The sequence below is a fragment of the Gadus chalcogrammus genome, chromosome 7 (genome assembly GCF_026213295.1).
Source record: "Gadus chalcogrammus isolate NIFS_2021 chromosome 7, NIFS_Gcha_1.0, whole genome shotgun sequence".
NCBI classification, from domain to species: Eukaryota; Metazoa; Chordata; class Actinopteri; order Gadiformes; family Gadidae; genus Gadus; species Gadus chalcogrammus.
This window is the reverse complement of record NC_079418.1, coordinates 24,299,876-24,318,219: the sequence shown is the minus strand read 5'-3', so window position 1 is coordinate 24,318,219 and position 18,344 is coordinate 24,299,876. Positions and strand designations below refer to the sequence as shown.

Below are 18,344 nucleotides of genomic sequence, written 5' to 3'. Positions count from 1 at the left end.
ATATAATTTTAGCAATAACTTGGCCAACTCCAACCTGGCCCTCACAAATAACCCGTTATCCTTGACTCAATTCATCAGGAACATTACACTCGTACAGTGTAACAGTGAAATAGGCATCATCAAAAAACATAAGTGATGATGTACTGATGTGAAAAGATGTTAAAAAGGCAAAGGGCCCTGAAACACTTTGTGAGCTCACATCTTGGTTGGTTTCCCATCATCAAGCAGGCAGTATTTTTAAGGCAGCAGCTGAATGGTTCAGAATCATGCTCGTGAATATGTGCATTGCCTTAGTTTCGGTTGAGAAAGGGAAAAGAAATGTAGGAATTAGCAACTGTTTAACATCTGAGGCTTTATCATTTTTCTGTCAACCCCGATAAGACTTCAACAGCATGACAGAGCACAGCAAGAATCTCTCAGAAATATTAACATTGGAGGCAAAATGTGGGGAAGGGAACCAAGATGTTCAATGTACTGCCTTAGAACGCACATGTTCTGGTGAAAGTTATGGGTGGTAGACAGTGTTTGTAAAATGTGCCAGCCAGGTCATAAAAGGCATAGAGGTGCAGGATATTTTATTGATTTATTATATCCAAAGAGTACACATGCTTATAGTGTTTTGCATTTCAGTTTGCATCATATCTGTTTTGAGAGTATTAAAAGGAGGCAATGTTAACCAGTGGGATGTCAATATCATTATTTATTTTTAATTGTTTTAAAGAGAGGGATTTAATACAGTGATGTATTTAGCTCACTACACAGCCCCAGGGCTCCAGAGTGCGCCTAATTTGGGCGCACATGCGCCTAGAATTCGGGGTAGTGCGACCAAATCTAAATATATAAATAATATTTGGGCGCACCGGTGCGACTGAAAATTTATCTGGTATAATTATTATTATTTTATTTTTTTACAGAGCAGTCTATTCATAATATTGTAATAACCACGGAAGAGGCAGTGAATGAAGTATTGATTAGACAGCGATTTATTAGATACCTAATAAACCGTTGGAACACGCAAGACCGGTAACAATAGCAACGCCGGTAAACAAACCCGCGAAGCCCAATCCAGGGGCTTGTACTACGAAGCTCGATTAGAGGGTTAGCGAGGTATGTTGAGCTAAAAGCCTGGGTTAGCTGTACCATGAAAGTCGATCTCTTTAAGCGTCGCTGTATCACCATTGGTGACTTACGCTCGCAACCAAACCTGGTCGGGAGCAGCTTTTCAGCGAGTCTACCCGGAGATCGGCTACTTATATCGGCGTGCGCAGCTTCCTAGCCTCTCCTCCGATAATGGCTTCACCATTTGTGGGTGTTCTCATGGACCACGGCGCACTTATCGTACAGGCGTCTCTCCGGAGACAGAGGGTTTTTCGGGACAGAACCGATCCCTTAGCATTGTCTGACGATATTCTTTATGAGAGATACAGATTCGGCATTTATTTAAGGCATTTATTTAATGGTCAAAATATTAGTAAATATCGACGGTGCAACCGGTGCAGTTGCCCGGTTGCCCCCCCCCCCCCCCCCCTCTTCAACAACTCAGCGCATGGCAGGCACAGTCCAACGCCCCCCCCCCCCCCCCCCCCGTCAACAACTCAGCGCAAGGCAGGCACGGTTCAACGCCCCCCCCTCGTCAACAACTCAAAACTTGGGTGCACCATAAATGCGTGCTGGTGCACCCAAATTAAAACTTTAGGCGCACCAGTGCACCCAAGGAAAAAGTTAGTCTGGAGCCCTGAGCCCATATAGATGGTCATTGACTGGAAACAGTTAGTATGTGAGATTATATTTGACATGGGGGTAGAAAAGTCCAAACTTATGACACAGAACTAGTCAAAATGAAAATGCCAAATCTTTGTTGAACGTCAATTCTACACGTTTGAATGAATACCTGAAAACCACAGCAAAAAGCCTAAAAACAAATAAATGCTTCTCCTCCCACACACAGTTAATAACTCTAACCCACAGGTCCGGTCAGTTTGACAGGTTTGATGTCAGTTGCCGCCGTTTGCTACTTAACAGTCAGGCTTATTGAACAATGAAGACAGATGGGCATTTGGGGCAACGGCAGATGCATACAGAATTTATCCCTGACTGGAACATGCAGAGTCTCTGCTGCTCTGGCTGATTTTGGGGGGGAAATTACAGACCTGCCTTAATGATTATCCTCAAAGGTAAGCCAGGGCATGCAGCCTCCCATTCCTCAGGGTCTGATTTGTACCAAACTTAAAAAATTGGAATACCAGATGCACTCAGTTGGGAGGTAGCACCTTGGTCTGTCACCTTTTAACACAACCACGGCTGATCAAATCATGACTCGTAAGTCACTTTGATCTCAAAATATCAATTTGTCTGTATGTGTATGTCATACACATACACAAAAGCCGTTCCTCGTGTTATTATAAACTGGCTTGTCGTCGGCTGTACAGTCAGCTGTACAGTCAGCTGTAACAAATATGACATAAATATGTTGCGTAACTTGGCTCGCTCCAACTAAAGCTCATGTACTGAATGATTCCCCACTGGCCTAAAGCAATTTGCTCTCCCCCACCGTAGGCAACAGGGAGAAATGCATTTCATTATTTAGTCAATCTTTTAATGGCATTGGTGTATTCACAAACAATCCCAAACAAGGTTAATTAGCAATGCACTCCCATTGTCATTAATAGGTTCAATTACTGTCCCTGATTCACTCTAAAAAATACCTAAAGTTTAGTTCATATATCATGCTAAATGATACACATTGTATTATTTCACTGCAGGAAACCTGTTGTTTGCTGAAAAAGTTTTGAAACTAAATGGCTTTCACACCACCCCATGCCCTCAAAGCTTTTTAACCCATGAAATGATATAGGGCAATTGTAGGGCCTATTTAAGGGATGTGTGCTCATTCCCATTGTTAGAAGTGGGGCACATAGAGCATTTATACTGTTGAGTTCTGTGTCAGCTGCACCTGACCCAAACCAAGACAGTGAGATGATACAGTACTACCCACACACAATAGGCTTTTCTGCTACAGCCTTCTGGCTCTCGACTCTCACTCCAAGTACTGAGTACTGTGGACAATACTATTGATTCCACATGCATTTCTATGATATTATGGCTGTGGATGACAAACCTCCTTATATTTAGAATTGAATGAATTTAAGCAAGCCAAGTAAGTTGGAATAATTGGTTAAAACCTTTTCAAGAACATTTCTTCCTATGTCTGAATAGTATATTGTAATGTTTACAAAAGACACCTAAAGAAAATGTCAATGCTGATTGTATTTCAATAACAGAAGTGGTTTTGAAAAAATGTAAAGTGCTCATTAATTCTGGCAGAGAAAACAATGCCTGTTTCTAATCCTTGGTTAATTATATGTTGGCACAAGCTCAAAGCCATCTATAGGAAGTCTTCACCATGTGGACACTGAAACCAATACCGCCTCATACCCAAATGTATGCTACTTAGCCTGTCCATCTGTGGCTTGTGGATATCGCCATCCGCCAGACCCTTCAGAAATACCCAGTGCTAACTAGTCAATACTTAACTTTGAAAGGATACGATAATCATGGGCATAATTACTTGATGTAATAGGTATACATAAGTAATTGGAATACATTTCCAAAATAAAGTTACCGCCAAATAGTTGTTTTGCTAACAACAACAAGCCATCACTGTATCTGCAGCACTGCTTACACTGCAGTCATACTCCACTAATCTCACCATTTCTAATTTGCAGTGACCTGTCTTCTTTGTAAACATTCAACTGATAAAATGGGGGGAATAATGAAATGGTAACTGAACTCTTCAGTATTCTGGCAGAGGAACATTTTTGTTTGAAATCACACAGACAGGCACACTTTCTCAGACTCTACAAGAAAGAATGAAAGGAAGACTGTAGAGATAACATCCCGGGGTTATGGATGATTTTTGTTGCTCTCTGGTGTACCTTCTTTTTACCATGCTAAGTTTACTAGAACACCTCTTCTTAAACCAGGAATATTTTATTTAGAATGATCACACGCTCTTTTATGGTGGCAATTTATCTCCTTCTTTTTTATAACAATAAGCCATATTATATCTGTAATTATTGCACAATGTGGTAGTGTGGCATCTATAAGCCGTAAGAACAGTGTACTTAAAAGTCTGGCTCTAAAACCTCAAAACCAATTACAGGCCGAAGCAAAACACTAAGCCTTCACCAGTTATCTCTTAATGGCCAATCATTTAATGAAAATATCAATAATGTACTATGTAATTCATTTAATAAATGTGGTAACTTAAGCAGTGGTCAAGTATGACACAGTGATCAATCTGTAAATTTCATTAAAATCCTACCACAGCGCTGATTTGAAACAATACATATAAAATGGACTTAGCTGCATTTACTTTGATATCCTAAAAAAAAATGTAGTCCTTTAGTTTATCAGGCATCATTATCCTCCAGGGAGTATGTTGGCATATGAAGAAACAGAAGTTGCCAAATTGTGATTTCCTGTTTCATTGAGGTCAGGGTCAATTCAGTATTGCCAAATCTAGAACAAACCAATGCTGATGTAGATTGGGTCGAGCAAAGTCATAGCCTTGTCAAACACTATGTAGAAATGTATAATTATGCATCATTTATTAGACATAAATGGCAATAGATCTAGTTCGGATAAAATAAAAGCCTATATATAAAACAAATATTAAGTATAGCTGTTTCATTCATGCACCAAAGAAAGAGAGTTGTGAAAATAAGGGGTAGGTGTGACAATAGGTTAAAATACTATTTTTGCATTCAAAGAGCAATGCCATTTAATATTTCAGATGGATTGTCCAGTTTAGGGTTGTTAATTTATAGCTTCTAGGGCTGTAGACAACCAAAGAAATTATTGGTAGACTGAAATTCAACCAACTCTATTACCAATTGATGGGGGGAAATATTTAAAAAATATGCAGGGTTTCAGATCAACTCTTGGTCTGAGTCCAGAGCATCACAGACAACATGAGAGAAAAACTCGTCGACTTCTGTGACATCTTTTCATACGTTTTGAGAAGAGTAGATGTTCAAAGTTGTGAAAACAGGGGTGATTTGACCTCCTGTTCTAGATATCGGACGGTCTGCATTTGTCCCTCCCGCCCATGAAAAGAATGGATTAATAAGCCCTTTTCTACTGAAAGGAACACCAGCAATTGTCAATACATTTCTGAAGAGGTCAGAGTTTGCAAATGCCTGAAGCAAAGTACAAGCCCATTTAGCAGTGTATTTTTTCTTATATATTTTTGTACTCTTTTACTGCTTCTTACGGTAAAAAGAAAAAGTAAAAACAAAGATTGCAGACTGCAGCAATCAGTCCGTGTCCAATCTTAGAACGAAGAAGAACTGAAGGCCATGTCAGATTTGCAGAGCCAGGCCTCAAATCAATACAGGAAATAGCACGTTTGCCAGTTTTAACTCCTTCATCCTTCCCAAATATCTTTGCGGATTAACTGCTCCTTCAACTTTTGTTGAACATTTTTAGTCTGGAAGGTATTAATCTGTCAGCCATGTGGAGCCCAGCAAATACAACACACTTCAAAGCTGCAAGAACTGTCATCCTGAAAACTACCTGGCTTCAGTCAATCCCTTTCATTTTTGGTTAAAAAAACAAACTAACAAACCATGAACAAGTGACTTTTCAAACACCATTTCTAAAATGATACCTCAATGTGTGCTTGTTAACCTATGTCTAGACCAAAATCAGAAGGTTTCCCTGGTTGCCTCGTGTCAGGTACCGTAAGTGCATTGGCAAACCGAAGAAACTCCAAGGGCCCTATCTTGCATCCGGCGCAATTGACTTAATCACTGGCGCATGTGTCGTTGCAACTGGCGCAGAGCGTTCTTTTCCCTCCTGCGCCATGCGTCGGTAAATTAGGGCATGACCTTGCGCCCCAAGGGGCGACGCGGCGAAAGGAGGAGGCGTGTTCTGGCGCAAACGTTCCCTGGTGCTATTTTGACGTTTCAGAAACCACTTGAGTCACAAACCAGGAAATACCTGGTTTAAAGTCAGTGGCGCGTTGTTCAGATGTTATTTTAATGGCGCATGCATAATGTTGCTTGTGCACCTCACGCATACACTTTGCTTCTCTCATCTACCTAGCCACACATTCTTGGTAAATTATTTGGGAAAGAACAGCTGATACAGCGGTAATAAGTTGTACTTTTAAATCAATGCATCTACAAAAACCGTACAGCAAACACATATTTTCTTGACACAGACATCGTGTACATGCCCATAACTTTTAGGATTGATGAGTATTTGATCGTGAAAAAAACATTGTTTTACCGCGAGTGAGTGTTAAAAAGAATGAATGAATGCGGAAGTGCGTGTGTTAACGCACACACGCACGCATGTGTGCGTCCATCTGTTTAAACACACGCAAACTAAACACGTAATGCATAATACAGTCCATGGCAATGTATATTAACGGGGGACACATGCATATTAGGAACACAAGTCGATAACGATAATGCATACAATACTGATAAGAAACAATGTTTATAATGTATTGCATATTTCATTAAATAGAACCACTGTTACCGCATATCATGTTAGGCCTATATCATATACGTTTTCTTTGCCGAAATTTATTTAAGGACTCAGTATTTCTGAAGTTGTGTAAGAAAACCTTATTCCATGTGTGAATTAGGCCATATTATTTGGCCATAAACTGAGCAATTTGCAGTTTGAAATTGTCTCATCGGAGACTGCAGACGCGCTGTCAAAATATCAACTTGTCAGATTCAAATGCGCTCATGGCTCTTAAAGGGGATGGGAGCTGGCACTCTCATTGGTTTGTTGCACGTTACGCCCAAACCACACCTACGGGTAATTAGGCTACTTCAGACCAACCCTTTTTAGATATGCGCCGGGCGCAAGAGTCATTTCTCGCGCCGGTAAACTAGCGGCATCGCCGTACAACCGCCCACAAAGCTACTTGCGCTTGGCGCTTCTCACTTGCGTTTCAGACCGTTAAAATAGGGCCCTAAATGTGATACCATTTTACACAGGTAAAAAATGTTAGCAGTTAATCTGTGGTAATCTTTATAGCCTGATGTTAATTATTTTTTACATTTTCTCAACACAGTCATGCTTACCATGCCTATTGGTGGATAAGACCTCCCTGAAAAATTGGGACAAGACCAAAGAACGACAAAGTCAATAACACAATTAGTATGGAGATAATTAGCCCAATACTATCAATATTTCCAGCACTAGACAATTATGAAGACAAGTCATCGCTGATGCCAGTGAAGCAGGACTCAATAGGGTGCCTAATTCCCTACGCTTCTGGTGGACCACCATGGGACCGTATTCCTGAAAAAATATGTATTGTAGTCAACAGCAAGAAAATATTATTTGATCCCGTCTGAATTGTGATTTTTCAGTTTAAGACATAGTTTTATCATATTTTCTTTTGATAAAACTGTTAAAGTATACAGGCATGCAAACAGGTTAGGCGTGAAAAAGGTTAGTAGAAGGTGCAAGCGGCAGAGTACCCAGACCCTCTGGGGGATTCTGGTGTCATGTCCCCCCAGGATGACTTTTTAATTATGATTCTAAAGGCTATTTTCTCAATAATTATTTTTGGGTTAGACATCTGAATACACTGGGAAGAATAGGCAGAGACCACTGCTGCAGAATCAAGTTTCTATCCACTGATAGTTTTATAATCCGTGTATGGTTCGTTCTTTGAATATTCAGATTTAAAACAAAATCAAATAACAGAGTCGTTTTTTGGTTTTTCTGATTTGGTTTTGAAACGGAAAAAGGGCAAAAGGAATAAACAAATAAACGGCATTTTTCTGTTTTTTAAATCAAAACGGGAATATTGAATAATCCAGTTGCTTGTTTTGTTTGTGTGATATTTAGATAAAACCACAATGCCGGGAAAAGGGCACGTGGTTTTAAAAAAAATACATATAAAGACGTTTCAAACTTTCCATTGAGTCTCGCATTCTACAATGGCCAGCTTTATTGTTTTCCGTGCATGGGAGCCGGCGACTTAGTCTGCGAGTGGACGATATGACCGTGGAGAAGATCGCCATGATATTCCAGGTAGCTGTTTACTAAGAAACCTAGCTGGTCATTAAACATTAAAATACATCTCAATGACAAGTAGCCTACATATTGTACAATAGGCTACATAGAAGAAGAAAGAAACTAGATTTCTTCTTCGAAGGTTGTGCTCCACACAGAACCTCCTCACCGTCATAACGGAGCACTTCGGTGCACCAGATTGCTTTAGAGCGCTACTGATCTTGTCGTGTGTCTTTCCATTGTCAAATAGTTCACGAATAAAATCCCCATATAGTTCAAGTGCGACCATAACTAAGGCTAAATATAATTGGACAGTCTATTGCTGGTTTAGGTGGTAGGCTCTTTTTTCTTCGCTCGCTGCGTTCTGCCTTCTGGTGTAGCCTACAAATGTATCTAGGCTATTTTTGTTTTTCTGTTTCGGGTTTAAAAAACAAAACACAAACACAAATGAAATGCCGTTTATTTGTTTATTCCTTTTGCCCTTTTTCCGTTTCAAAACCAAATCAGAAAAACCAAAGAACGACTCTGTTATTTGGTTTTTCTGATTTGGTTTTAAATCGGAATATTCAAAGAACGAACCATACACAGATTTTTTATAAAGGGGTTTTATAAAGTGGTTAAATTGATAAAAAATAATGAAAACACTAAATAGCAAAAAACAATATCAAGTCAGTGACTTTAGGATCCACTCATCAGTCAGAGTTTGACTTGGCGTTATCATGGGCAACGGATCGCCATGAATGTAAAATCATTACCTGCTCTATTCATTGTTAGGCCTAAATAAAAAAAAAGTTTGGTTCCTGTTGGTTGTCAGTCGAGGTCATGGGTAGTAGGTAGGGAATTTTTTTCATATTTTTATTTTATTTTTTCCAGCGGCAGCAAATGATAGGTAGGTTGTTTTCATTTAAAAGCGAGAAAATTCGCTCATCCTTGTATAGAATGAAGAGGTGCTGTACCAAAACGTAATTATAGTTTGCATCAAAAAATTATTGTATTATTATTTTTTTAAAGCTCATAAAATAATTTGGGTCGCACATAAATTGACAGGGTTGGTCGGAAACCGGAACCAAACAAAAATGCTTTATGGATGCTTATGTATAGGTGTTAGTGGGCCCTTAATACAGTATTTGAAGACGTTAAAGAAATTCAGCCTTGGTGCAGCCACTACGAACCAGTCCCACAACGAGCTTTCCACAAATGTGCCGTTTTTTAGAGGCGGGTCAAGGTAGAGGTTGGGGGTGTGGCCCTGAGCAGCTTGCGGCCACGGTAGGTACCATGCGCTCGTGTTTACAGTGGATGTATCGCAATGGCGAGGCGCACCCCCAGGACTCCGGCGGGAGTCCTGGAGCTCTATATCTAAATAATATCATATTATACATAGTTATCTAAATCATACAATACATATTATCACGGCCAAAAGCTGTGTCTGCCTCCAGACAATATTATGAATCTCAAACGACTGCGTCGGTTCTTCCACTTCCATATAAATCTGAAGTGGACTGAACCGCGACATGGAGGAGAAAGCGATTGTCTCCCGCCGGAGCCCCACTGCTCGCTGCCGAGGCACCACCGTCTCGGAAGCGGACAGCGGGCAGCGCCGAGGCACCACTGACCCGTGGTGTTGGTGCCAAGCGGGGTGGTGCTTCGCGGCAGCGGGCAGCGGGGCTTCGGCGGGAGACAATCGCAGGCAACAATCCCTTTTTCCTCCATGCCGCGGTTCATGTATTTCAGGGAGTCAAAGCCAAAATTCCTTTCCCCCAATTCCTTCTAAACCATGGCTGAGATAACCCCCACTACGAGTCTCGATGTGGAAATACCAGAGTCGGCAGAGAACCAGATGTGTTATGCGCCGTAACACAAACTGCAGAACGGTCATCCAAATAACAAAGAAGTATACAACAGTCATAGCACATTGTCTCATTGGCGGGACAAATTCTCTGGGCGGGCAAAGCAGAGAAGGGGAGGTAACCTGGCCCCTTAAGACGACATATGGGGCCAAATTCGAAATCGGAGCGTCTGAGCTTTCATTTTTCAAAGGCGTTGCAGGATACCTAGTGCTCGTGTTACGCCTAATGCCATTTCTATGTACTGGGGGACCATAGGCAGGTTAGGGGAACTCATACTAATGTTAGAAAACCTGATGAAGTGAAATGTTCATGCCATATTGCCATATGCCACGTATTTTGCTAAAAGCTAAATACGTTAAATTATTAAAAACCCTTTTAAAACTATTAATGCACAGATGGCCGTGGGGGTTAATGGCTTGCTGTCCTCAGACTGGAATGCAGCTGTCAAAGCGCAACCAGAATATTTTATTCATGTTTTAATATCGAAAACTAACAATGATCCCATATTTGGCCATTCTGATGACAGCTGCCATATATGCCTTACATATATATTTTATCCCTGTGATATTCGGACAAAACTTTACCTAGCATTCTATCCGCAGTCCCCACATTTTTTAATAGATTGTAATATCGTAACAAAATGAGTATCCAAATACTGAATTGAGATCTGAAAACCTTACTAACGAATTAATACATTTTTGTTTCTTATATTGCGTGGGATTAGAGATGTAGTACACTGAACAATTTCATACAAAACAAAATGTGACTTTGTTTGACAAATTGAGAATCATGTGTAATTCATGCCCCAATTCAAACCAGATCAAAAAAATGATTTGTTACTCGCTGTTGACTAATGTACATATTTTTTCAAGAAACAAGGTCCCATTGGGGACAGAGTAAGGAAAGGGACTTTTAGTTAAAAAAAAAAGTACTTATTTTCCTGTTTCAAACTGTTCTACTTTAATGCAATGTTTTTGACCAGGCTCTACATATCCCTAGTTATGCAAACACGTGTTTATAGTTTGTTTTCAGAGCCATTATAATAACAATTTAACCATAACCATTCCATTGATCATAATTATTATATCCACGTCAGTGTTTCCCCTAGGATGGAGTTGCAGCAGCGGAGGTGAAATGTTATGTTTTTTGAGCGCAATTTTTTTTGTGTGCTCGCAAAGCGCACCCTGCCGGGAGGTTTCTATGTGTCTGCTGGCAACATACATACAGTACATTTGTGCACATTAATGAGCAGGGGAAATAAGGAGAGATTGAACATATTACAAGTATAATCTTTAAAACCATTATTTACATTTATTTAACATAAAATATTTTATATCAACAACCACCCTATACATTAAAATCCCATAACCTAAATACTACAACAATCGAAAAGGTCTGTGCCTCAAACCAATGCATCTTCCCACTCCCTCCCCTCTCCCCATCACAAAGGTTGTAGTAGGAGCATAAATAGGTCATGCCTCTATTGAACACGTTTTGGGGCTCTAGAGTCAATAATGGCGACGCTACTGAAAATGTTGCTCAAAAAAATGTATATTGTCATTTTTGCTAAAAAGAAATTTCTTAAAAATAAGTAGAGATATATTTTTCAAAACATAAGGTTGCAGTAAGACCATAAAGAGCCCATGCATATGGAAAACTTTTTAGGGATCTAGAGTCAATAATGGCAACGCTATTGAAATTGTTCCAAAATAAAAATCTTAAAAAATGAGATATATTTTTCAAAACAAAAGGTTGTAGTAGGACGATGAAGAGGCCATGCTTCTATGGAAAATGTTTTGGGGCTCTAGAGTCAATAATGGCGACGCTATTGAAATTTTACCATAGTGGCCGTTTTCAGTTTTGCACTTTGCAGATGGTCTCTTAACTCGCGGCTGAAAGCCGACTGCTCGTAGAAGCCAATGCAATTCAACGTTCGCTAAATACGGCTCGTTTGGATGATGTTGTAGCTGGTTCTCTGGGTTACTACTCAATTGTGTCGCAACGATGTTTCACTGATGATCTATTGAACCGCAAACTCCGAATCTGCGGAAGTTCCTCCGTTAATATGAAGCTCTCCTCTCCTCTTGTTAAAATTTCAGCAGCGGCGGTTATTCTGAAATATGCCAATCATGTGGCATATTTCAGAATTTCAGAAAATGGATTTCTGGTTAATGGGATCATTGCTAATGGATCAGATGTAGGGATGCCATGTCAATAACATCCATCCTAACAACGTTGGCAAGAACAACAGAAAGAAATACAAGAAATTTATATTTAGCCAAGCCTGACTGACTTAGGTGGAGACATGCTTTCAGGGTAGGCTGTGCCTTCCCTGCAATATTCCAAAGAAACAAAAATATTATGATGATGAATGAAAGCCTAAATCAAACATCAAAATGCCAAATTATAGTTTTTTAAATGTCTTAGATGACCAGAGAACCATGACAAGATCAATCATGTGGTTTGAGTTGAATACACAAATTTCAGTCCCTGTAAGCATGTATCCCTAGTCTGTTAAGTGACTGCAGGGTAGCCAAAGGCTTCCTATAGCTGCCCTGCAGATGACAGTAGATTTCATAGTATGCGCATGAATATTGGAGGAGATATTGAAAAGCGTTGATTTTAAACTTGCCTGGCAGTGAATGTTCAACAATACCTATTCACCATTTGAGGAACTTCAGCAAATTGGATTTTCAATAGTTATTTTCAAATAATAAAAATAGGTAGGCCAATACCACTTGAAAACGTAGCTCAACAAAAGGGATAGAGAATTGTGAGATTATTGCAGCAGGACTGCTAGGGCGTGGCTGTTTGCTTATGCGCAGCATGGCTGGATTTCTAAAACAACGGTTACGTCAACGGCTACGTTTGACAGAAATTTGGAAAGCCTAACAATTGTCTACCATATATCTGAAACCTTGATTGAAAGCTATGATTGATCTGAGTTGGGTTTTGTGATCTTAAATTTAGGGTCTATTGAGGTTATCCCAATGGATATTTTGAGGCAATGGTGTGTGGGCCTCCAACCCTCCCGGGGGATTCGGGGGTACGCTTCCCTGGAGGAGCAAAGTGCTTTAATCTGCTGCACTATGAGAGTAAAATTAAGAGGCTAGATCTATGAGAAAATGCGTGCTTTTGTAAAGTAATTTGTGCTCTGGTAAACAATTGAATTATAAAATAATTGTATAGATCTGACACGGCAAAGAATATCTACACAATCCCAACAACACTTTACTCAGGAACTAGGATTCTTTGGAGGAACTTGATGGGTTTTCACAGGAACCAATTCAATTCAATTCCGGGGAAATTATTTTACCCCCAAAAGGGTTGAGATGGGTCTAGCTGCAGACCTCCAACTTCAGGCCACCTCCGTCGTCAAACTCTTTCTGGTCCCCAGCTTTGAGGCAAGTGACATCTGAAATTGTTGACATCAAGTCATCTTAATTAAGCATGTATATTAACTCCTGTTGAGCAGTGACTTCCAAATGCAAGAAGAGCCTTGTTTTATCATTTAGTTTTTGATTTATAAGTCGGGTTATTTGTAAATCTTTCTTATAACAGACCTTGGAATTTGACCATATATAAGTTGTCAATTTATACAAAAAACACCCAATAACTAATTGCTAGGGGGACTTTTGCTTTTAAGGCTTTCATCCATTTAAGGCCGAAAGTGGAAATCTTATGAATTGGCATTTAAACATTATTTATTGATACGAAAGCACAATTAAATGCTTTCCAACGTAACCCACTGACGCTATTGAAAAGCTCCCTGCTTGGTGGTAGTAACAGAACATGAACTTTGGGGTGGGACTTGCAGCGCTGAACATCTCAGATTGGTCGAGTACTCTAAGCATTTTTTTTCAGCCGTTTCAACATATGCAGCAGCCAACCGATTTTTGTTCACTCCGACAGGCAGTTAATCACGCACAGGGCTCTTACTGCAAACCATAGTGGTAAACAACATTCATAGACCTATAATTATTGCTATCTGTTATATGCCTTGATCATTCATTCATTCAGTCGGTGCTACAAGCCGATGTCATATTGCACTGCGGCATGTGAAAATAGGTGGCTTTTGATTACATGTCAGTGTGCAGTTGTATGGCGACACACTCATTTTGGATACAAACTTTCTCTGAAAGACGTCAAAAAGAAAGAACGTCTCAAATGCATGGATGCATTAAAGAATACACCCCCTTATCATAATTCCCCTCATCTGCAAACTGCCCTTCGCTACATTATTTTACACCTCCATTATTATGTAATCCTCTAAATACATTGGAAATTGTGATGAAAGTACAGAGCATACGTTCATATTCACTTTAATGAGGTTCAGGATTGGATATATCAAACTTTTACACTGCCGTAATTCTTAATTGGAAATGCAGCATATACTGAGGTAAAAGGAGCATGATTTGCCTTACCTCCGCAGGTCTTAAGACCTTGTCGGAAACACAGACGTGTAAGTGAAAACATTTGTAGAAACATATTTGAAATATTTTCAGTTCATTATGAAAATATGGCGGGACAAACAGGACAATGTTGGGCCACCATAGTCTAGGAAAGGAATGGAGAACACTGCTATTTGAAAAGATTTACGTTCGGTGCCTAGTCAGCCACTGAGCTCCCGGCAGCTAATTTCCTTGCAGAGGAGTAGAGTTGGACTTATCTTTAAATGCTACGTTTTCGCAGTTGAATAAAATTATACAAAATCAATCTGATCGTTTTACAAATGATAGATCGGAATCAATGGTGACTTGGCACACAAATGAAAAAAATGCATAGGCATGGATAGTGGACAGACACCAATGAGTACATCAGAAATGACCAAACCTTCATTCACATTGTCTGACCCCTTTATTAGGCACCCATTTCTAAAGCTCTAAGCTGGGTGTTTGTACAACTTCTTGTTTAATTTGAATTGAGTTTAAACATGATCATAAACATATGAAACCACACAATATTCCAATATTTCTGGAAAAAAAAGCATTGGTTAGAAAATAACAGGTGCATAAACAAACGGTACCAACACAAACGGCACCAGCGCTTTCCAAATATGAATCTGCTTTCCATTACAGCCTCGCTTTTTGTGATGTCCGAGTATGTCTGACATCAAATCCCAGCTCGTCCTATATTGTATGTGGGCTGTTGATTATTGAAGAGCAGCCCAGTCTATAATAAACCTGCCTCTTCCCTTTTACACTTATTTACCTCTGGCTGAAACGACAGATTACGACAGCAAGGACGTAAGGGGTCCGTAACCCCCTTGCGTCGCGTGAACATTAAACCATAAAGAGCCCTTTACTCTAACATTTATACTGTGAACCAGTAACTGAACTTACTCCAGTCCCTTTTAATACCACTATGCACACCAAAGACCACCCTGTATTTCAAAATGCCAGGGTAAGAGATAGATATGATTTTCAAAATGTCCCCTCCCCCCTCCCATCCCCCAATCCGTGGAGATTTAAGGGTCTTACATGACATCAAATCAGTTGGCAGCTCCCTAACAACTAGGGCCCTAAGCCCTTTTGGTCTGTCTTTGATTACACTAAGTGCACAGAGGCCAGATGCGACACCAGGACCTGTCATCTGTTAGCTCGTCTACAGGACAACGACTCCGGAAGAGAGGAGGGGGTTGGGTGGGGGTTATGATGTGTGGGTGTGGTTGTTTGGATGCGAGAGGCAGGAGGAGGGGACTTCAAATTTTGAAAATCACTGCTGCTCATTTTGAAAATGACAACTGCTGACTGAAAATATAGTCCCTCCACTGTGCTCCAAACCTACCGTTAGCCATTTTCCAAACTGGCATTTAAGCTCAACAAATCTAAGCCTTAAAACAAATTAAATACAATATTAATTACATATTACTAATATGTGAAAACTTGTATATGAAAATGTATTTCAATAACAAAGGGAAATGTAATTTCATTGTTTTACTTTGGCTGTTAGACTAAGAAATACAATTCTATAAATGTTTTCGATTGGTTTATCTATAGTCCACACAGTAAGATATGTTGAGAGCAGTAAACCAATTTTTTTAGAGAAAAATATGTTTTTTCTGCCACAGTGAACCTACTCTAAGCGATTCGTGAGAAACCCTTTTCAATAGCCAATCGATTGTATACGGAGCGCTAGTACACGTTGAATCGGTGTAGGGCTACAATTTGGCCGATTACTCTGCAAGCCTTACCATTACAGCAGTAACTTAATTTATAATGGAATTTAAAAAAAAAAGAAATCTCTTGCCGCGCTCAGCACAATACAAGCCTGCACTGTGTGCATTTGTTAAATAATTGATACGGACTCCCAGTGTACCCTAATCTTTGTATGAAATCAGTGTTGCGAGTGCACCATGCAGAAGGAGGGGGCAACACCGACCACTGTTCAAAGAACAACACAACCTCGTCGGCTGAGTTCCCCGCATCAGAGGTAGTCCAATTCATTTCACAAATACGGTGGAAGGAAAAAAGCATGTTTGTTCTGCACCAATTTCATGGACAAAACGTACCCCGGATTATGTCTGCAGGATAATCCATATTGTGACAAACACGCGCATCTAATCTACATATTATTCTTAAAACAAAAAAGCTCCGGGAGGAGGAGAGCGGCATTGTCTAGGGTAGTTGGAGTTTCCAACAAAACGTCCTAACAGAATCCCCTCGTCTTTATAGTACCGTTACATATACTATAAACACAGTAATTACCTCAGCTTTGAACATGTATATCAATTATTTTGATCATAAAGTGGTCCTGTTTGAAACATTCGATCTAGAGAAGTCTGCTTAAAGCGTACCTCCCCCATCCCCAGTTACAACATATACGATAATGTGCGTGGTGATGATGGTGCGCATCCCAGTCCAGAATACTATTTGTTTACTCCATTTTTGTTCCTTCAAAAGGCGAAAGTAAAACATGTAGATCCGTCTTTTAGCAACACACACGGGTTTCAACAGTCGTACCATAGGCTTTGAATAATCATATCTTTAGTGAATAAAATGTAGGCATGTCACGCATCCCGCGAAGATCACATTATATGGCACAGTGGGAACAACGTCGTCAAGCCATTTTTCTAGTAATGCTTGGCCATACAGGTCACGATGTCCACAGAGCTTCAGTACCCAAACACCGTTCTTTTTTCACATCCACACACTGGCTACAAGATCAAGTTAGTCTTTCCAATCTCAGGTTCAGTAAAGAAACTAAATCGAAACGTAGTTCAATGTTCACAAGGAAATTTGATTCAACTGCTAATTCCCCCATCGCCGCACTATCTGACCAGACTACAGCAGAAGAGCAGACCCAGGAGCAGAAGCCTGCTCGGTCCATGCATCGTCCTCCTCACCACATACACACGGCACCACAAAAGTAACTCCGCTGACGAGAGTCGGGGTCAGAACAACAGAGAGAAAATAAAAATTCAAATCAACACCACATATGAGAGAGATTAACGCAAAACCGACGTAGAGCGGTGTGATTCCCGTTCATCAGAGTTGACGGTGCAGAAAGAGGCAAAGCGCTGACGAGGAAGGGTAATGGTGAGCGGACCAAAGTGATTCATACGAGGTTGCATGAGCGACATAAACATCTGCAATGGCCGTTTAAACAAATGGCAACAGCCCAAGAACCAGACCCAATTTGTGGGTTTATACGATATCCCAACTTTGCGGTTGGTCTTAAAAATGTCTCACTTTTCCCAAATAACATCCATCTACAAACTCAACAGACCGCGTCCATGAAAACTTGCCCCTAGACGTCGATAACGTTATTTCGCCTTTATCCAGTGAAGTTCCACAGAAAATACGTATATCCAACGAAAAACCACAGGGTCTTAATCCTACCTTTGTGAAGAGCCGCCGGAACCAGGAATAAAAAGAGAAAAGTAGCGAGAGAGCCGTTGCCAGTGATCGCCATGTTGGACACCTGCTTCAGTATGGCAGAACGAGGGGAGACTTCACCTCGCGCTGCGAGATCGCTTAATGAGATGCAGGAGAGGGCGGGGACCGTTTAATCCGCCGCGCGCTTCCCTTGTATTAAGGATTATATGGATGGCAAATTATATTATAGATGCAAAACAATGTATTTTTTAAAAAAACATCATTCACTAAATGAGACGTAAAATCTCTATCTTACTGTTTTATTTCGGGTTTTGTTGTTCTTGTTGTTCTCGTTTGTGGGGAGGCGGGGGTGTCATGTTGTAGCCTCTATTTTAATAAAAATGTGGCAAAATGTAAAATGTTAACTATTGAACACACATGTTTACTGCTTATTAGGTCTACTACTTTAACTGGTAGGCCTACCATCTAGCTAGATGACCATTGGTTTAAATTCCTATCGTAAAACAAACGTTATGCAATATTTCACTCATTTGGCATTTTTTGCTTTATATGCACGTATACCTATTCAATTATGCAAAAAGTGACTTGCCAAAATGCATCACCCTTTTGG

At 40.2% G+C, this 18,344-nt stretch overlaps 1 protein-coding gene across 2 annotated transcripts in view; it reads right to left on the bottom strand.

The window, feature by feature from the left end:
* The window catches only part of cadm1a (cell adhesion molecule 1a), a 259,787-nt gene extending 241,946 nt beyond the window's left edge, over nucleotides 1-17,841 (bottom strand). For both annotated transcript variants that reach the window (XM_056595050.1, XM_056595052.1), the window contains exon 1: nucleotides 17,738-17,841. In XM_056595050.1, coding sequence (XP_056451025.1) covers nucleotides 17,738-17,810 — 73 coding nt within the window. In that variant the 5' untranslated portion in view covers nucleotides 17,811-17,841. The remainder of the gene's footprint in view (nucleotides 1-17,737) is intronic.
* Nucleotides 17,842-18,344: the final 503 nt, after the last annotated feature.